This window comes from Silurus aristotelis (genome assembly GCF_946808225.1).
Source record: "Silurus aristotelis genome assembly, chromosome: 13".
Lineage (NCBI taxonomy): Eukaryota > Metazoa > Chordata > Actinopteri > Siluriformes > Siluridae > Silurus > Silurus aristotelis.
The window spans coordinates 1046559-1065626 of record NC_139586.1 but is presented as its reverse complement, the minus strand read 5'-3'; the positions used below and the strand labels follow the sequence as shown (position 1 = coordinate 1065626).

Genomic DNA, 19068 nt, shown 5'->3' with positions numbered 1-19068 from the left:
TTTCCCGGGAAAATTTAAAGGCCGTGTGAAAAAGCTCTTTGTCTGAATTAAGAACAAAGTTAAATAAAGATAAACACAAGCAAAAAACCACACAATTATTTACTCCCCATAACCAATTTTATTTAAAACTTAATAAAAGTCATACACACAATCCCCAGTTTCATCATGAACATATGGCAGGTCATGGCGACTTATTTCAACGAACAATAAAGATAAAGAACCACCCATGGAAAAGGGTCCGAGGAAAAACACGAACCCTTCACCTCGCTGTCATTAATAAACTTTTAATGTAATATGTTCACTTATAGTTTGTTTGATTCTCTATATTACACATTTTTACATATTGTGTATTATACATCACATTTAGAGTTAACCATCCACATAGAATCATAAAAAAAAAAAAGCATCTGTACCAGTAAATTAGTGACAAATTGGAAACAGTCAGATACGCCAGAGCGTGACGTGTAAATCAGTAATTTGAAAGTACGAACAGAGAAGACGGTGTTTTCAGCAGCACGGTTTGCACCCCACAAAGACAACAAACAGGCCCTTCATACAAACATGGCAGGGCCTACTGTAAATACCGTGGGCTTAGTGGCACTTCGTGTATTTGGTCAGTTCTAAAGAAGTGGTTAGGATCTGCTAAGTTTGTCATCGTAAAAAAAAAAAAATAAAAATCCCTTTTCACAGACAGAAATATTGTGTTCACACCGGATCCTGCAAACCACGTTATTCGCAAAGTAATCTGCACAGTTGCTTAGATACGGCGTTCGAAAGTCATGATGTGCACAATTAAAAAAATCTGTCTAGACCAGTCATGGTGATCAAATCCCTTTTTCTTTTTTCCCTTTTTTTTTTTTTTTTTTAAGTAAAAAGTTATAAAAAAAAAAAAAAAGACTTCTTATAACTACACATGGAATCCCTAATGGGAAAAAATGCCTTTTTCTCTCTTTAAAAATCAGAACGCAGTGATTGTCGACTGATTCTCTTAATGCATTAATCTCGATTCACAAGTGCTACAAAAATGGTACTACAGTATAAATTCCACAGAGAAAGTGGAATGCACATATATGTATGTATGTATGTGTAAATATATAAAAATATAGTAGGTTGTATAGCTTGGGTCCTCATAATACTCTGAAGTCTGAGTGTGTATATATGAATTGATCAGGACCGTGACACTGCACAGTGTTTTCTGGTCGAGAGACGCATCAGACTGGAGCGGGTTCGGTATCATGTAGTGTGCTTAAAACATTCATTTTTATTTTTATTAAGCGTCTCTCACTTGGAATGCATAGTTAGTGTTCATTTGCAGAACGCAAATTCTAAACATGTGCAAAAGTTTGGTTACTTTCTCTTTTTTAATATATAAAGAATTTATTAGTATTATTATTTATATTTTTATTAGCATAAATCCTCTTCACCTGAGAAATTTTTTACTTAGCTAGGTAAAGTTTCAGTTTGCATTCTGCTGGTCTTTTTTGCATACAGCTGTGATGGTGATGGTGATGGTGATGGTGTGTGTGTGTGTGTGTGTGTGTGTGTGTGTGTGTAATAGATTTGAAACGTTTAGCCGTTTTCCTCTTTCAAAGCAGATCATCTCCCGACAGGTGGTGCAGGTGGAGCTCCTCGAGTCATGGCTACAGTGTGAGAAGATACAGACAGATGATTGTCAGGCATAGTGGAAAAGCATTCTGGGAAAAAATGTATTCTCAAAGCAATTCATTTGAAGCACAAGCATCACTGATATTTATTACTAGCTCATCGTGTAGTACTCAAATAAACCGGGAAATATTCCTTATTAGCCATTTTATAGATTGAAAGACCTATTTTGTTCCCTGGACCCCACAAGATCCTTGAAGGTGTGTTGTGGTACCTGGCTGCCAGACATTACCAGGCAGCAGACCCTTCAAGTCCTTTAGATTGTGAGGTGAAGCCTAAAGTGAATAGGGTTGTTCGCCACCGGATTGAGATCTGAGGAATCTGGAATCATGTTCCTCAAAACGTTCCTGAACTCGGAGTGTGTTATCCTGCTGAAAAAGGACACTGCTGTTATAATCGTCAACACGCCGCGGTCTTTGTAACTGCAGGGGGGTGTAAGTGGTGTGTAACATCAACGTAACAGCCACATGAACAAAAAGACCTAAGGTTTCCCAGCAGAAAATCACCAAAGCATCGCAAGGCTTCAGCTGACTAATCCTTTCCCATGGTGCCATCTCATTTACGTGATGGAAAAGAAAATGTGATTCATCAGTCCAGGCCACCTCTTTCCACTGCTCCATGATCCGGTTCTTCAACTCCTTTGTAAGCTTTGAGTGGTGCACAGCTGAGCATGGGCTCTCTGACCGCTTTACAGCTCCACAACCACTCCATATGCAGCTCTGTGTGTACTGGCACTTTTCTATCAATGCCTGCATTTACTTTTCAGCTTCAAGAACACTAGCTCCTTGGAAATGGACCAGACGAGCCAGCCATCACCCCACACATGCATGGGGACGCCTTGAGGACTCATAGTGCAAACTTGGTATGTACTAATCAGTGCATACAGAAATACCCCAAAAGGACCACTGTTATGGACAAGCTCTGATGCAGACATCTAGACATCGAAATCTGGCGCAGAGCTTACACTTGCCCATTTTTCCTGCTTCCAACACATCAACTTTGAGAACCGATGTGTTGTGTAATATTTCCCACTCCTTAACAGATGCATTTTAAAGAGAGAGTTATTAGTTCACCTTTGCAGATTCAGAGGTTAAGGTTGGTTATCTTACCTTTATTGGATTTACTGGGATAGACCTTTGTGAACTGTCTGTACTCTTCTGGAGGTGGCAGATCCTCAATAGGATGGAAGGAGTACTTGGACTCGAAATCATCTGGAAAAACAGCAAGCGGATACAAGAATATGTTTGAGATGCATTAGGATGTTGAAGAAATCATTTCCTTATCCAGGTTTTATTTGATTGTGCTTCAATGTCTACTCATATTTTATTTGCATATAATTAATAAAAGCACATCAAAGTATCCTGGATGTTCAAAGCCACGCTTGTTTGTTTTTGTTTCGAGCTTTCAATTTCTCTTCTCCAACCAATTTTCAACCATCTCCACCCGAGAGCAGGACCAGACTACCGCACCATACACATGTTTCTTGCCACCTAAACCGATTTCAAAAGACCTCTGCATTCGGAGTTTGCTTTTATTGGTTTACATAAAGAGGAAGTGCAGAGGCTCGATTTGAATTCCTGAGAGATCATTTGACTGCTGTGCTATTCCCCGACTCTGATAACATCCAAAGGTCAGATAAAAATTATCAGCCGCAGGTGTCCTGACCTCTAGTGTACTCTCAGACTACTTTTTAAGCTTTCATTCAAAAATAAAAATTATACATTTATGACCACTAAACCCCACAACTACATTCCAAAATCTAGTGGAAAATCTTCCATGAAAATTTTAAACAGGTAAATGAGAAAATTTGGAATAGGATGTTCACCGAAAAAATCAGGTGTCCGCAAACTTTTGGCCATATACGATGAGTGACAAAAATATTGACACCAGATCACATTAGGAAACCACGGTGTGTTCAGGACGTATATCTGTGGAACAGAGAGGTTGGAATCTACCCCTGTTGGAGAAGCTTTCTGGGATGTGGCGTGAGACTCACCGCTGAAAGCCCTAGAGACTGACGTGTGTCCGTTGCGCATCGGTGGAGGTGGCGGTGGAAGGGATGAGTGCTGGCGACCGGAAGAGAAGGGTGGTGGGGGCCTCGTCCGGTTTTCCGAAGAGTTCTGAGAGGTTCCGCTTTGCATGCGGGTTGGAGGAGGCGGAGGAGCGTCACGGTTCCCGTTCCGAGATGAAGAAGGAGGAGCTTGGCCTTATAAATCACAAACATGCACAATTTTAACAATAAAAAAAAATAAATCCACAAACAAAAAACTCTTTTCAAACATCAGTGTGAATAAGAGAAGATAACGACACATTACCTCCTCGTCGTCCTGGAGGTTCTCGAGATGGTGGTGGTGGCCGACTGCTTTGCTGGGAAGGGGGTGGGGGCGGGGCTTGAGTACGAGTGTTCCCATTAGTTCGCCTGTTAAGCGAGTTCCGCCTCTGTGGCAACTCAGGAGGTGGGTCACCGTTAGCCACTGAAGGGGGCTGTCGGTAAGGAGGAGGCGGCGGTAGAGATGAAGAAATCGCAGGGGAAGAGCGAGAAGTGGGTTTTGACAGGGCATCGCGGGCAGGTGATGGTGGAGGAGGGGCTCTGTTTGCACTCGGGGGTGGGAGGGGCTTCTCTAGCCCATAAGAGCGACCAGAGCTCGGACTGGGGGCAGGAGGAGGATTATTGGCACGTCGATTGAAAGGCGGAGGTGGAGGAGGGGCGGGATTGTTGGGTTTGGTGTTGCCACCGCTCGGTTTCGAAATGTCAGGTAGAGAAGGGCGGGCATTCCTGGGTCGCTCAGGTGGCGAGGCGCGCTCTTCATTGGCCTGTTGGCTCGTTGGACGAGGAAGAGGAGGACGGGAACCTGGAGGCCGCAGTGCTGCTCTGCCAGCGGTACCCTCTGTAAAGAGATACACGATGTCATCAACATTATTTACTGTTTAATTGTACATGTATAATGTAAAACAGGCTGCACCTGTTCAGGACAAGTTATTGAGCTGCAATGGTTTAAAAGCATTATGATTTTGAAGCCGTTAGCAAGCAATGTATTTAATAGCCGTGAGTAAAAGTCGACCGATTAATCGGCACCGAGAGTTGATTGCTGGAACGATCGTAAAAAATCCATACTAATTTTTTTTTCCGGGTTGCATCATTATGAGAACGGCCTCTAGAGGAGCATCACTGACACCACGCGCTGTTTGTTTTTACATGCGAGACTGCGTGCTGCAGGGAGAGCACTATATTATATTAATAAAATATTATTTATATAATTATTAATATAATTCATATTTATTTCATTGAGCACATTTTCATGATACAGTACTGTTTATTTTAATAAAGTTCAGTACTATTTTACATGAAGTGTCTTTTTTGTTTTTATCCATTTGGTTGATTCATCCTTTATCGGCAAGTACAATCCAAAATAGCTATCGGTAAAATCAGTGAATCTCAAGCCGAAGAGTTTCTGTAAAGACGTTATGATACAGAAACGTGTGCAAATTCAAGCAGCAGTTCTGGAATTCTGGATCACGAAAGATTTAAGCATCTGGGAAAGTTGATTGGGAAGATAGCTCAAGCTAGTTGTGCTGAAGATGACTGGAGGTCTGTGAAGGACCTGAAAAAACTACCTCCCACTGGACGAAGTTTAGGCACTCCTCCGCTAAACAGGCCTGCCATTGGCATCGGGCCAGAACTGCCACCTAAGCCCCCTCCGCTTCCTCCTCCACTACTGCCGCCACCTCCACCCCCTCCAGGTGCTGAGAAAACACACACACACACACACACACACACACACACACATATCAGATGAATGATTAGCCACAATGAAGGTCTTGTCAAACATTAATGTTACGTGTAAGTTCTCCTGATTTCATCTCGGTGACCTACTCTCAATGATGGGTGCGCTTCGGTCATTGGCGTTTGTGACTTTTTTCAGCTTGGCTCCTTTGCATATATCCGACAGCAGAGCTCCTCTTCCTTTAGCTTCATCACGTGACATCTTGGGAGGCGCAGCGTTAGCCTGGGAACCAAAAAGACATAATTTATTCTAGACAGAGGTTCGTCGAAATTTATTTGATCACGTCCTCGTTCAACCAAGTCGGAACAAAATAGGAGATGAACGTAGAGTGGAAGAGCTTACCTGGCTGAAGGAAGGAGGAGGTGGAGGTCCGGGAGGAGGTGGAGGTGGAATAGGCATGATGGCGTTTCTCCAAGAACGGTGACGATCACCTCAGCTGTGTTTCTGCTCACAAAAGCTCTGGGAATGAAAGACAGGAGAACATATTTTTATTCTCAGGTGCTGGTGTTTATTTTAAAGAGTTGAGGCATAAAAACATACTGAAATTAAACACGCTAAAATGAAACTGAATCTGCTCCATCATGGAGTATATGTAAAGGATTGGATGGTTTAGTACATATTTAGAGAGTGTGTCAATAATTAAACAGAGCTGTGACATCCGCTGCTGCCATTTCTTTTTTCGACATGCAAATTAAAAAAAGAAACACATTACAAACTCGGGGGAAGAAAAAAAGCCCTGGTTGTTTTCTAGTTTTCTCCTGGCATCATTACAGCTTCCAAAACCAGTCTGATAAGATGCTGATTAGACCTTCCATTCCCTGAGCACCTGAAACGTCTCTTTTCTTTTTTCTCTCAATCTCGCTCTTCCACACGTATATATCTTCTACCCATGACACCTAGGCAGACGTGAGCGACACGCGGCTTTAGTTCCCGAGCGGAATGTTGTTCAGCAGGATCACCAGCAACAGCGAGGAGCGAAAGCTGGAAACAAGAAACGTAGCTCATGTGATTACACATTTCCTGATCTACGGAGCGAAATAACCTTCGAATCATCTCCCATCGTGTGGAGAACCTCGTGTGATCTGAAAGCGAGAAAGCTTTGAGTATTGCATTAATTCACTCGTCATGAGAGAAGGAACCTGATATCAACAATATCCAACTGTCTTATACACAATCAGCTTGTTTACCGTCTGTGACGTTCTATCACGTATAAACTAGTATCACAAAGCTGGTGGGCAGGAACAGCGTTCTGGATCTGATGTCCTCAGGAGCTGGGTGTTGTTCTCAGGTGAGCGTGGAGATACAGAGCTGCTGAATCCAAGCGATCGATCACAAAGTCACACATCTAACACACTAATAACTTCATAATGGGGGGAAAAAAAACAGCATTCCATGAGCATGAACAAGGAAATGGGGAATATATGGGCAAAGAGAACTTGGGCAAGATGTCAGGAGATAAAGAGAGAAAAGCCAAAGATTATGGCTGGAAATGAGCAATGATCTGGCTTTTATTCTTCATATATCTAAAAGGTATATAGATATAGAACAGACGTTTTCCATGGAAAGACTTCTGTACAGGTGTCAACACAGAAACAAGCCCTGTTGCTTTAACAGAAGCTTAGAAACCACATAAACACCTCATGATTTCATTCTGATCAATACAAATATAATAATAATAAACTTTAAGACTGGATTATGAGTCTCACCTGCGGCTACTATGCGTTTCCTTTCTCCAACAGCATTGAAAGAAACCAGGTTCCTGTTACGTTTCACAGAGTTACAAACTAAAATCCAACTCCAGCCACCAAATCACACGGAGAACCAGCTGAAGAACCGGAGCTTCATGGTATCCACTTGGAGTTGGAGCTGAAGAAATGTATTCCACTTTTCACTTACAGCTAACAAAACACAGGCTCGGCAGACATACTAAATCATCTCCTGGTCTTCGAAACCTTTAAACTTTTATTCGCGGAAAAGGAAATAAGGTGGGAGAAGCTGCTGCTGGAAAGACTTCAGCAGCAAAACCCGAGTTCTGAGAAACCCGGAAGTCCAGGAAGCAAAACAAAATGGCGGCGAATCCCGAACACTTCCGATTAGAGCCGAATGATGTTCGGGTGTTTAAGGTTTTTTACTGAACTCAAAATTTCAGCATTTATTAAACTCAACTTGGTGAAAAAGAACTTTCACACAACTTATCATATAATTGCACTTATGTTTCACCACATAAACACCACATTCTCATTATATTATAGGCCTATTTTTATCCAGCAACATGCAAATGTTAGCAAAAATAAGATTAAATAATCACACAATATGAATCTCTAATCTCTCACACATGGAAATTAGACTATTAAATTAATTAAAATGAAAAACAATATATACTAATTTTCACCCGGTTTAATTAGTGTTTAATGTCCGCATTCCCCTCTTAAATAAATATCCTTCTAATTACTTGTCGCATGTACATTACAGCACAGTGCAATTCTTTTCTAGCGTATCATAGATGCATTTCTATGTGCATTTCTTGCACATAGATGTTAGAAAGCTGAGCTCGGCTATGATGCAGCTCCTCTGGAGTACAAAGGGTTAAGGGCCTTGCTCAAGGGCCCAAGAGTGGCAGCTTGGCGAAACTGGAGGCAAAAGATACTTTGGTACCGCTGTCATTTCCCAATTCCACTTCACATCGCCAACACAATTTATTCACAAAATCATAATGTTGTTTTTTTTTTGTCCCAAATGGCACCCTATGCCCCCGTGCTACATTGACGATGATGCTAAGCTGTGCAAGAGATCTCGGTGTGGAAGTGTGTAAAAATGCAAGAGGAAAAGAATGTTATAGAGAAAAGAAGAAATGGAGATATTGGTTTGATTGCAATGACAAATATAGGCCTACATTTTCTTTTCCATTCTCTGGTGAATATATATTCTAAGCACATAAACCCAATATTACCAACCTGTAGATAGCATGGAAGTGATGATAACTAGATAGAACATACCTTAGTTACTAGCTGAAGTCTAACTTAACAGGTCTAAACAAATGATAGCATTATGGGTTCTTCTTCTTCTTCTCTTCGGATCTGCATGATTCATCCCAACCTCTGGATATTGTTTTCTTCAATTGGAGACCACACTGTGCAGCTTTGTGGAACCCTAATCAACACCTTTGGGATTAAGCGGACTGCACCCTCACATTGACTACAACAGATTTTACTAACTGGCTGAAAGAGCACGCAAACCTACTCCAAAATCTATCTAGTGGAACATCTTCCCAGAAGAGTGGAGGTGAAGAGCAAATTCGGATTGTTTAAGGATTTGGTTAATTATTTTGTAATTATGACTTTAAAAAACAGATTTATAATACTAATTATCAAAACAAAAGCATGTAAAAACTGAAAAATGATTCGTGATACTTACAAAACAAACTATTTAAAGAATTCACTTCGAGACAATGATTTGACAACAATTTTAAACAGAGTTAAACAAATACAACAAATGCATCCTACACAATAAAAAGAGGCACAAAAGAATCCTACATCGTTATTTACACTGACAAAGGTTTCGAACATTTAAACATCATTTATGTCTAAAATATTCACATCAATATGAATTCAAATGCATTGCAACCATAATTAAATTCAACACAGTTCTACACACTCACAGTGTACGGGTTCAAACTTGTAAAAGTGCTTGTGGTACTAAGCAAGAAAACAAAGCAAGAAAGTTTAGACACGTTCCATATGGTTTATATGTAGTTGTGATATATATATATATATATATATATATATATATATTTTTTTTTTTTTTACAAATGTACATGAAAATGAATAAAACCCCTATATATTATTTAAAAATATATAAAATCGATCATTTTGAAATTCATCTCATCATACAAGTGTTCGCACTTTAAACTTTGACCCCTTCATAGATTGATCTGGGACTTCAAGTTCCATGCTTGACACTAAAGACTCTAAGCCTTTTTTGAATTTCAAACTGCTGTGCAACGTGCCAGGCAAGTTTACTTTCCCTGAAGGACGGTCTGTTTCAAGTCCTTTAAGATTAGCTGATGGTCCATGAAAGTCATAGTCAGGAGTCCCAAACTCAGAATCCATTGCAGAGTAGTTCAAATGTGGCCCTTCCAGGTTGTGTTTAGCCATTGCAGAAGATTTCACATCTAGCTTTGAAGCTCTGACATCGAATTCTTGATCCAAGTTCATATCGAAGTCTCCGTCATGTCCGGTAAAATATGGTAGGCCAACTTTTTGTGTGTTGACTTTGGGCATATTGAATTTTCCTGTAGGACCATCAAGGTCAATGTCTGGGGAGGTTACATCAAGCTTTGGACCTTTTAATTCTCCATCAGGGAGATCCCAATTCATGTCTGGGAAACCTTCATCTCCCGTAATGTTGGGGGATTTGAATTTAGGCATGTTTAGTTTTCCTGATGGAGCACTGACCTTGAAATCAGGTGACCTGATATCAACCTTTGGTTCTTTAAAAGTTGGTCCTTTAATTTTACTTGTAGGGACATCGATAGCGAAATCTGGTGAGTTTAACTCTCCTTTCATTTTTGGAAGTGAGAGATCCACCTCAGGTGCCTTTACTTTTGGTCCTGAAAACCCCAAATCGGGCAAATTAAACTTGGATGTTTTTTTTTTACCTGATGGCAAGCGCATGTTTGAAAGTGCCACACCATTAACATTAGCTGTGGGTTCATCAATGTCAACAACAGGCCCAGTAATATCCAGATTCATTTTAGGAGAAGACATGCTCGCATTCAGCTCTTTAAAGTCTCTTTTTACATCAAGGTCGGGTTCTTTCAAACCTGCAATGCCAAACTTTGGTATGTTCAATTTCGGCATTTTGAGTTTTCCTGTAGGACTGTCAAAACCAATAGAGGGGGATTTCACATCTAGCTTTGGCACTTTCACATCTGCTTCCGGGAAAGCTAGATTCATATCTGGTGAAATTAAATCTCCCTTTGGACCTTTGAGATTTGCCATTTTCAGGTTCCCTGAGTAATCATCTATGTTGAATTCAGGTGAATTGATATCAGACCTAAGACTTGGTCCTTTACCTTTACCTTTAGGGACATCAATATCTAAATTTGGGATTCTTAGGTTTGGTGAGTTTAGATCTCCTTTAATTTTAGGCAGTGAAAGATCCAACTCAGGTGCCTTGACTTTAGGTCCTGTGAATCCAAGATCAGGCATCTTGAACTTGGACGATTTGGGTCCATCAATGTCAAGGTCAGGACCAGAAACATCTGCATCAAAGTTGGGAGGGGAAATGCTCAAGTCTGGCCCTTTCAAGTCTCCTTTAACACCAGTAGTGCCAAATTTGGGTAATTTTATTGTTGGCATTTTGATTTTCTCAGAAGGTCCATCAATGTCAAGATCAGGGGACTTCATATCTAGTTTTAGACCTTTCACATTACCTTCAGGGAAAGCTAAATTCATGTCTGGTGAATCTAAATCTCCCTTAATGTTGGGGCCTTTAAGATTTGGCATTTTCAATTTCCCAGATGGAGCATTGATGTTGAAATCAGGGGACTTGATATTAAAATTTGGTTCTTCAAGTGATGGTCCTTTGATTTTGCCTGTAGGAATATCAACATCTAACTCTGGAGCTCTGAGGTTTGGTGAGTTTAGCTCTCCTTTCATTTTAGGAAGTGAAAGATCCACCTCAGGTGCCTTGACTTTAGGTCCCGTGACTCCAAGATCAGGCGTCTTAAACTTGGATGATTTGTGCCCATCAATGTCAAGGTCAGAAACAGAAACATCTGCATCAATGTAAGGTCTCCTAAAACCAGGAATTGCAAATTTGGGTGGTTTTGCTTTGGGCATTTTAATTTTTCCTGAAGGTCCATCCATGTTAATACCAGGTGATTTCACATCTAGGTTTGGACCTTTTAGATCGGCTTCAGGAAAAGCTAAATTCCCTGCATCAAATTTAGGGGAGGACATGCTCAAGTCTGGCCCTTTCAAGCCTCCTTTAACACCAAGATCTGGTCCTTTTAAACTGGGAATGCTGAATTTGGGTGTTTTCATTTTAGGCATTTTGAATTTTCCTGAAGGTCCATCCATGTCAAAATCAGGGGACCTCATATCTAGTTTCGGCCCATTAATATCTCCTTCAGGTAAAGCCAAATTCATGTCTGGTGAATCTAAATCTCCTTTGATGTTGGGACCTTTGAGATTTGGCATTTTCACTTTCCCTGATGGAGCATTGATTTTAAAATCAGGGGACTTGAGATTAAACTTTGGTTCTTTAAAGGTTGGTCCTTTGATTTTGCCAGTAGGGACATCAACATCGAACTCTGGAGCTCTGAGGTTTGGTGAGTTCAGCTCTCCTTTCATTTTAGGAAGTGAAAGATCTGCCTCAGGTGTCTTGATTTTTGGTCCAGAGTGTCCAAAACCAGGCAATTTAAACTTGGGTGTTTTAGCTTTACCTGATGGTAGGTGCATGTCTGGAAGTGTCATACCGGCATTGGGGCCATTAATATCAAGGTCAGGACCAGAAACATCTGCATCAAACTTGGGAGAGGACATGCTCAAATCTGGACCTTTCAAGCCTCCTTTAACACCAAGGTCTGGTCCTTTTAAACTGGGAATGCTGAATTTGGGTGTTTTCATTTTAGGCATTTTGAATTTTCCTGAAGGTCCATCAATGTCAAAATCAGGGGACTTCATATCTAGTTTTGGTCCTTTCATATCTCCTTCAGTGAAAGCTAAATTCATGTCTGGTGAATCTAAATCTCCCTCAATCTTAGGACCTTTAAGATTTGGCATTTTCAGTTTCCCTGATGGAGCATTCATTTTGAAATTAGGTGACTTGAGATTAAACTTTGGTTCTTTAAGGGTTGGTCCTTTGAATTTTCCTGAAGGTCCATCAATGTCAATATCAGGCGATTTGACATCTAGTTTCGGTCCTTTCAAATCCCCTTTTGGGAAAGCTAAATTCATGTCTGGTGTGTCTAAGTCACCATTGATGTTGGAACCTTTGAGATTTGGCATTTTTAGCTTCCCTGATGGAGCATTGATTTTAAAATCAGGTGACTTGAGATTAAACTTTGGTTCTTTAAAGGTTGGTCCTTTGATTTTGCCAGTAGGGACATCAACATCTAACTCTGGGGCTGTGACATTTGGTCCTTTTATTTTAGGAAGTGAAAGATCTCCCTCAGGTGCCTTGACTTTTGGTCCAGAGAGTCCAAAACTAGGAAACTTAAACTTAGGGGTCTTTGTTTTAGCTGATGGTAGGTGCATGTTTGGAAGTCTCATGTTACCTTTTGGTCCATCAATGTCGAGGTCAGGACCAGAAACATCTGCATCAAAGTTAGGAGAAGACATGTTTAAATCGGGCCCTTTCAAGTCTCCTTTAACACCAAGATCTGGTCCTTTCAAACCAGGCATGCTGAATTTGGGTGTTTTCATTTTAGGCATTTTGAATTTTCCTGAAGGTCCATCAATGTCAAAATCAGGGGACTTCATATCTAGTTTCGGCCCATTAATATCTCCTTCAGGTAAAGCCAAATTCATGTCTGGTGAATCTAAATCTCCTTTTATGTTGGGACCTTTGAGATTTGGCATTTTCACTTTCCCTGATGGAGCATTGATTTTGAAATCAGGTGACTTGAGACTAAACTTTGGTTCTTTAAAGTTTGGTCCTTTGATTTTGCCAGTAGGGACATCAACATCGAACTCTGGAGCTCTGAGGTTTGGTGAGTTCAGCTCTCCTTTCATTTTAGGAAGTGAAAGATCTGCCTCAGGTGTCTTGATTTTTGGTCCTGAGAGTCCAAAACCAGGCAATTTAAACTTGGGTGTTTTAGCTTTACCTGATGGTAGGTGCATGTTTGGAAGTGTCACACCAGCATTGGGTCTATTAATGTCAAGGTCAGGACCAGAAACATCTGCATCAAATTTAGGGGAGGACATGCTCATATCTGGCCCTTTCAAGCCTCCTTTAACACCAAGATCTGGTCCTTTCAAACCAGGCATGCTGAATTTGGGTGATTTCATTTCAGGCATTTTGAATTTCCCTGAAGGTCCATCAATGTCAAAATCAGGGGACTTCATATCTAGTTTCGGCCCATTAATATCTCCTTCAGGGAAAGCTAAATTCATGTCTGGTGAATCTAAATCTCCCTGAATCTTAGGACCTTTAAGATTTGGCATTTTCAGTTTTCCTGATGGAGCGTTGATGTTAAAATCAGGTGACTTGAGACTAAACTTTGGTTCTTTAAGGGTTGGTCCTTTGAATTCTCCTGAAGGTCCATCAATGTCAAAATTGGGGGACTTCATATCTAGTTTCGGTCCTTTCAAATCTCCTTCAGGTAAAGCCAAATTCATGTCTGGTGAATCTAAATCTCCTTTGATGTTGGGACCTTTGAGATTTGGCATTTTCACTTTCCCTGATGGAGCATTGATTTTAAAATCAGGTGACTTGAGATTAAACTTTGGTTCTTTAAAGGTTGGTCCTTTGATTTTGCCAGTAGGGACATCAACATCGAACTCTGGAGCTCTGAGGTTTGGTGAGTTCAGCTCTCCTTTTATTTTAGGAAGTGAAAGATCTCCCTCAGGTGTCTTGACTTTTGGTCCTGAGAGTCCAAAACCAGGCAATTTAAACTTGGGTGTTTTAGCTTTACCTGATGGTAGGTGCATGTTTGGAAGTGTCACACCAGCATTGGGTCTATTAATGTCAAGGTCAGGACCAGAAACATCTGCATTAAAGTTAGGAGAGGACATGCTCAAATCTGGTCCTTTCAAGTCCCCTTTAACATCAAGGTCAGGTCCTTTCAAACCAGGCATGCCAAATGTGGGTGTTTTCATTTTAGGTATTTTGATTTTTCCTGAAGGTCCATCAACATCTACATCTGGGGCTGTGAGGTGTGGTGAGTTTAGCTCTCCTTTCATTTTAGGAAAAGAGAGATCCGCCTCGGGTGCTTTAATATTAGGCACTGCGTGAAATTCAGGCATCTTGAATTTGGGCATTTTTGATTTACCGGATGGTAGGTCCATATCTGGAAGAGTCACGCCTTTCAGATCCATTTTGGGTCCATCTATGTTCATGTCTGGAACATCAACATCTGTATCAAAGCTATGAGAGGACCAACTGAAATCAGGTCTTTCGAAGTCTCCGTTTACGTCAATGTCAGTTTCTTTAAAACCTGGTCGGCTAATTTTTGGCGGTTTTATTTTGGGAATTTTTATTTTTCCTGTAGGACCATCAATGTCAATATCAGGTGATTTCACATCTAGTTTTGACCCTTTCATATCTCCTTCAGGTAAAGCCAAATTCATATCTGGTGAACTTAAATCTCCCTTAATGTTGGGGCCTTTGAGATTTGGCATTTTTAGTTTCCCTGATGGAGCATTGATGTTGAAGTCAGGTGACCCGATATCAGCCTTCGGTTTTTTAAATGTTGGCAGTTTGATTTTACCTGTAGGGGCATCAATATCTAAATTTGGGGCTGTGAGGTTTGGCGAGTTCAGATCTCCTTTCATTCTTGGCAGAGAGAGATCCACCTCAGGTGTCTCAACATTAGGTATTGAATGTCCAAAATCAGGCATTTTGAATTTGGGCATTTTTGATTTACCTGATGGTATGTCCACATTTGGAAATTTGTGTCCATCTATGTTTATGTCAGGAACATCAACATCTGCATCAAATTGATCAGAGGACCAACTCATATCAGGTCTTTCTAGGTCTCCTTTGGCATCAATGTCAGGTCCTTTAAAACCTGAAAGGCCAAACTTTGGGGTTTTTATTTTGGGCATTTTCAGTTTTCCTGTAGGACCATCAATGTCAATATCAGGCGATTTCACATCTGCTTCAGGGAAAGAAAAATTCATGTCTGGTGAACCCACATTTCCCTTAATATTGGGGCCTTTCAGATTTGGCATTTTATGTTTTCCTGATAGATCACTGATGTTGAAGTCAGGCGTCTTGATACTTGGTGCCCTCCAATCAGCTTCTGGGAGGTTCAGTTTAACATCTTGGTCATAAATCTCTCCTCCTGGCGAATTAGTCTGTAATCCAAATTTGGGCATTTTTAGTTTTCCCGATGGAGCGTTAATATTGAAGTCAGGAGTTTTGATGTCATTGCTGAGGCCAATATCACCATCTGGACCTTTAAAATTGAAATGTGGCATTTGTAAATTGGGGTTGTTGATTCTATCTAAATCTGGGGTTGTGATCTCTGCAGAATTGAATTTTCCCTCAATGTAAGGACGTGTGAGATCGAGGTCAGGTGTCCCTATTTTATGAGACTTAGGCCCGGGCATGTTCACCCTGGCTGATTGGAAGTCCACGTTTGGAACTGAAAGGCCATTAATGTAACTGTCAGGATGACCATATCCTGGATCCATACCTTGGGATGAGAAACTAAACTCTGGCCCTGTGGAGTCATTTTTAAAATAAGTACCAGGTTCAATAAAACTTGAAATGTCTGGGGTATCAGTCCTCCCATGTCTCAGCTGAGCCGTTAGAGAGTCACTGACATCATCTTGTTTTTTTCCTCTTCGGCTTCTTTTCATAAACCTCTTAACCTTGGTGTTGTAAAGCTTGGTGTAAGTATCCATACGAAGCTGTAAAAACATTTTGTGAACAGTTACAAATATATATTTAAGGCATTTACAGCACAACTGTGCTCTTGCTGCAGGTTACATTTGAAACAAACCTCATTTGGAGCTTTGATGTTGCTATCCAGATGTTCTAAGCTTTTACTGGAGCTTTTGCTTAGTCTCAGTATGTCAATCACATCGTTCTTCATGGCACCAGCAATTCCAATTCCTGTAATCGCAACATATCACATGAATACATACACTGTATGGACAAATGTATTGGGACTCTTGGCTTTTCAAAGCATATGTGGTTCTTCTCCAAATTGTTAGCACAATGTCAGAGGCACACGGATGCTCCGAGATTATTTTTTCATGCTGACTGCACCCCAGGCCTCCTCACCTACATCAGTACTTACTTTACTAACACCCTTGTGGCTGAATGAATTTCCACAAGCACACTCCAAAATTTAGTGGAACATCTACCCAGGGGAGTGGAGGCTGTTGTAAGAGCAAACGGAGACTAAAAGTGGAATGGGATGTTCAAAAAAAGCACATTGAGTAGAGCTGATGTTTCTCTAGACAGTTCTTGGACATGTCTGGAGATAGATAGGAACCACTGGAATGACCATTGCTGAGTAAAAGCAGTGTAGCTAAGATTAATTAAGAGACATCTTGGTGGATGAACAAAACAATATGGTATAATGAGACAGAGAAACTTGTGTGTCTCTGATCATTTGAGCAGGTGCACTTGGTCCAAGCTGTTCGTGCGGTAGTGTGAATTACAAAGAAGTCGTTTATTGTTACTACAGTACATCAAAGTGTTTACCTTTGTGACTGTCCTCAGGGTTATTTCCAGAGACACGCACATATGTTTTGTCATTATCCTCGAGTACGATGCTCTCAGACAGGCTCCGTCGGTGACTAGTCTGAAGAGTGGAGGCACATAGTGTTCTTATGAAATGTACTCAATGACTAAAACAATACAATGCAGTTTAAATATATATATTAATATATATACATACCATATTTCTACAGGAAAAGCAAGGCTTGAGCCTGTAAATGAAAAATGAAAAAAAAACAGCTGTTTTAATAAAGTCAGGAAATAAAACAAATACTGTAAATCATCAAAAAAAAAGTAGGAAATATTATTAGGAAATCACCTACTACTTAGTTAATATGAATTGCGTTCCGCTCGATCGTCTTGTAGCCAACTGATTATTTTCTAATAGAATCACAGCTGTTTATTTGCATTCTGCACAAAGTCCATCCGCTTTCTGTCACCTCTATAATCAGACACATAAACACTAAATATTTGGGTTTATACTTTGTGCTGCCCAAAATAATTGATCATTTCCAGCTCTGAAACAAATTCACAACCAGTACGACTGAAAAATATGAGTCTTTAAACCACATCAGGTCTTTACAAATAACAAAAAAACATTTTTCCCCTCCATTTTTTAAATATTCAACATTTAATTCAATTCAAAGTTCAATTGGTGTTAAAACAGACTTCGTCTCAAAGCAGCTTCACACGGATAACGAGGTTTTATAAAGAATGTGTACATTTATTGCATTTCGTTCCTTATAATTGTTTATCCCTAATGAATCAACCAGTGGCGACTGTGGAAGGACCTCGGTTTCATCTGGGTGGCACCAAATGTTCATTCATTTCTAAAGCATGCGGTAATACGTGTGTAAATACAGGACTTATTCACGCAAACTGTAATCCTGAGCCATTGTAGTCGACTGTCAGTATTAAATACAGTCCAAAACAACACTATTCTGAGCATTTAAACACCATGCTCGTGTGATACTACGGTACGTGAGTTCTGGGTTCTCGCCAGGATCATCACACAGGAATGAGAGAGAGAGAGAAAAAAAAAAAAAACTCACAAGACCCGAAACCTTGAGGTATTTGTTTTGTGGTTCAGAAAACGGGTTTAACCAGAAGAAAGGAGATCATGTACCGAACCACACCCTCAGGCTTAAAAAAGTGCTCCTGTATAATAATGTACATTGCGACACTTTTGCGAATTAATATAAACTTCTAACTTTGTGTATATGTGACTAAGCAACGTGGTTTTACACAAGGTATATTTTGGGAATAATCCCATTATATCGAGCAGGACAAATTAATTGCGTAATGCATTCAAACAAGGAAAAGAAAAATCTAAATTAAATCTTAATCCATGCTAATATTATTATTATTTTTTATTATGTTTAAAAGTTGATTCTCTGACTGTAGAGTGATTAAATCTGCTTATAGATCCATTTAAAATATATACAGAATTACAGTATTCTGTATACACAAAAACATTTCCATATAATAGTTCATTAGTTAATTCCAATTGACAACCAATTTAATTCCATTCCATGTTTTAGTGTAGAAGTAAAACAATTTTTAACTGACCTTTTTCTTAGGACCTTGTGTGGAGCTTCGTTTCAGATGTTCCGAGCAGAACTTGCCATGTTGATGCACCACCACAGACGGAGCAGAGTGGCACTACGACTATGTTTACCTCCTCGATCAATTGGTTCTTTAAGAGAGGCATCTTTAACGCACCTCAATAGCCAACAAAACAGGTTTAACACCTCAATCACGCCGCTTTGGAGAGGCGGCCAAACCCGCAAATTCCTTTTCATGACATTTTTCCATCCAGAAAATAAAAAAAATAAATAAAAAAACATTTCCAGAAAAAAAAAGTGTCCACACCTGTTTCCTCCCATATGACTCAGGTGTTCGAGTTTCACAGGGAAACACCCACAACTATTCAATTAAAGCAGCACACATGATCTGGGTTGGGATGAATATTTAACACACCTTCTGGTATGTAGATTAAGTATGTTAGGTGTGTTGACAACACGATAAACACAAATACTGTCTCAAAACTATTATCTAGTAACGAGCTAGTAACAAATTGACATTTTAGTATAAAATAAGTAAATATACATTTTTCCAGATAAACACTGAGATCGTCAGACACAAGCTTCAGCATGGAGGACTGATTTATTTTCCCGCTCTCCATTTGTTTCACTAACCAGCCATTACATTACAACCACCT

At 40.1% G+C, this 19068-nt stretch overlaps 2 protein-coding genes and 1 long non-coding RNA gene across 5 annotated transcripts; 1 reads left to right on the top strand and 2 right to left on the bottom strand.

The window, feature by feature from the left end:
- Positions 1-95: 95 nt before the first annotated feature.
- Positions 96-7523, bottom strand: wipf2a (WAS/WASL interacting protein family, member 2a). Of its 2 annotated transcripts, none has more exons than XM_083559680.1 (8): positions 7154-7523; positions 5790-5906; positions 5537-5669; positions 5278-5406; positions 3978-4550; positions 3659-3868; positions 2772-2873; positions 96-1640 (listed from the first exon to the last, which is right to left on the bottom strand). In XM_083559680.1, exons 2-8 carry the CDS (start codon positions 5844-5846, stop codon positions 1597-1599), a joined length of 1248 nt encoding a protein of 415 aa, XP_083415806.1. In that variant the 5' UTR covers positions 5847-5906; positions 7154-7523; the 3' UTR covers positions 96-1596. The 2 variants fall into 2 exon arrangements, with proteins under 2 accessions (XP_083415806.1, XP_083415807.1); XM_083559681.1 differs by lacking the exon at positions 7154-7523 and adding an exon at positions 6635-7093.
- A 1376-nt stretch (positions 7524-8899) lies between these two features.
- On the bottom strand, positions 8900-18766 carry LOC310736265 (uncharacterized protein). Of its 2 annotated transcripts, none has more exons than XM_083559655.1 (6): positions 18417-18766; positions 17171-17289; positions 17029-17059; positions 16833-16932; positions 16123-16235; positions 8900-16030 (listed from the first exon to the last, which is right to left on the bottom strand). In XM_083559655.1, the coding sequence occupies exons 3-6, from the start codon at positions 17029-17031 to the stop codon at positions 9332-9334; spliced, it is 6915 nt and encodes a 2304-aa protein (XP_083415781.1). In that variant the 5' UTR covers positions 17032-17059; positions 17171-17289; positions 18417-18766; the 3' UTR covers positions 8900-9331. The 2 variants fall into 2 exon arrangements, with proteins under 2 accessions (XP_083415781.1, XP_083415782.1); XM_083559656.1 differs by having other exon boundaries at positions 17167-17289; positions 18417-18659.
- Positions 14771-17257, top strand: LOC310736283. The gene is made up of 2 exons (XR_014536505.1): positions 14771-16724; positions 16780-17257. It is a non-coding gene; the product is annotated as an uncharacterized lncRNA (long non-coding RNA).
- Positions 18767-19068: the final 302 nt, after the last annotated feature.

Bases quoted from the DNA above. Each gene is read 5' to 3' on its own strand.
- wipf2a (XM_083559680.1), bottom strand. From the start codon at position 5,846: ATGCCTATTCCACCTCCACCTCCTCCCGGACCTCCACCTCCTCCTTCC. The intron at 5,670-5,789 runs GTAAGCTCTTCC...TTTGGTTCCCAG, and splicing joins CTCCTCCTTCCTTCAGCCAG to GCTAACGCTGCGCCTCCCAA. The intron at 1,641-2,771 runs GTAAGATAACCA...CTCACACTGTAG, and splicing joins TCCCAGTAAATCCAATAAAG to CCATGACTCGAGGAGCTCCA.
- LOC310736265 (XM_083559655.1), bottom strand. The intron at 16,236-16,832 runs GTAAACACTTTG...TTGCGATTACAG, and splicing joins CCCTGAGGACAGTCACAAAG to GAATTGGAATTGCTGGTGCC. The intron at 16,031-16,122 runs GTTTGTTTCAAA...ATGTTTTTACAG, and splicing joins ACATCAAAGCTCCAAATGAG to CTTCGTATGGATACTTACAC.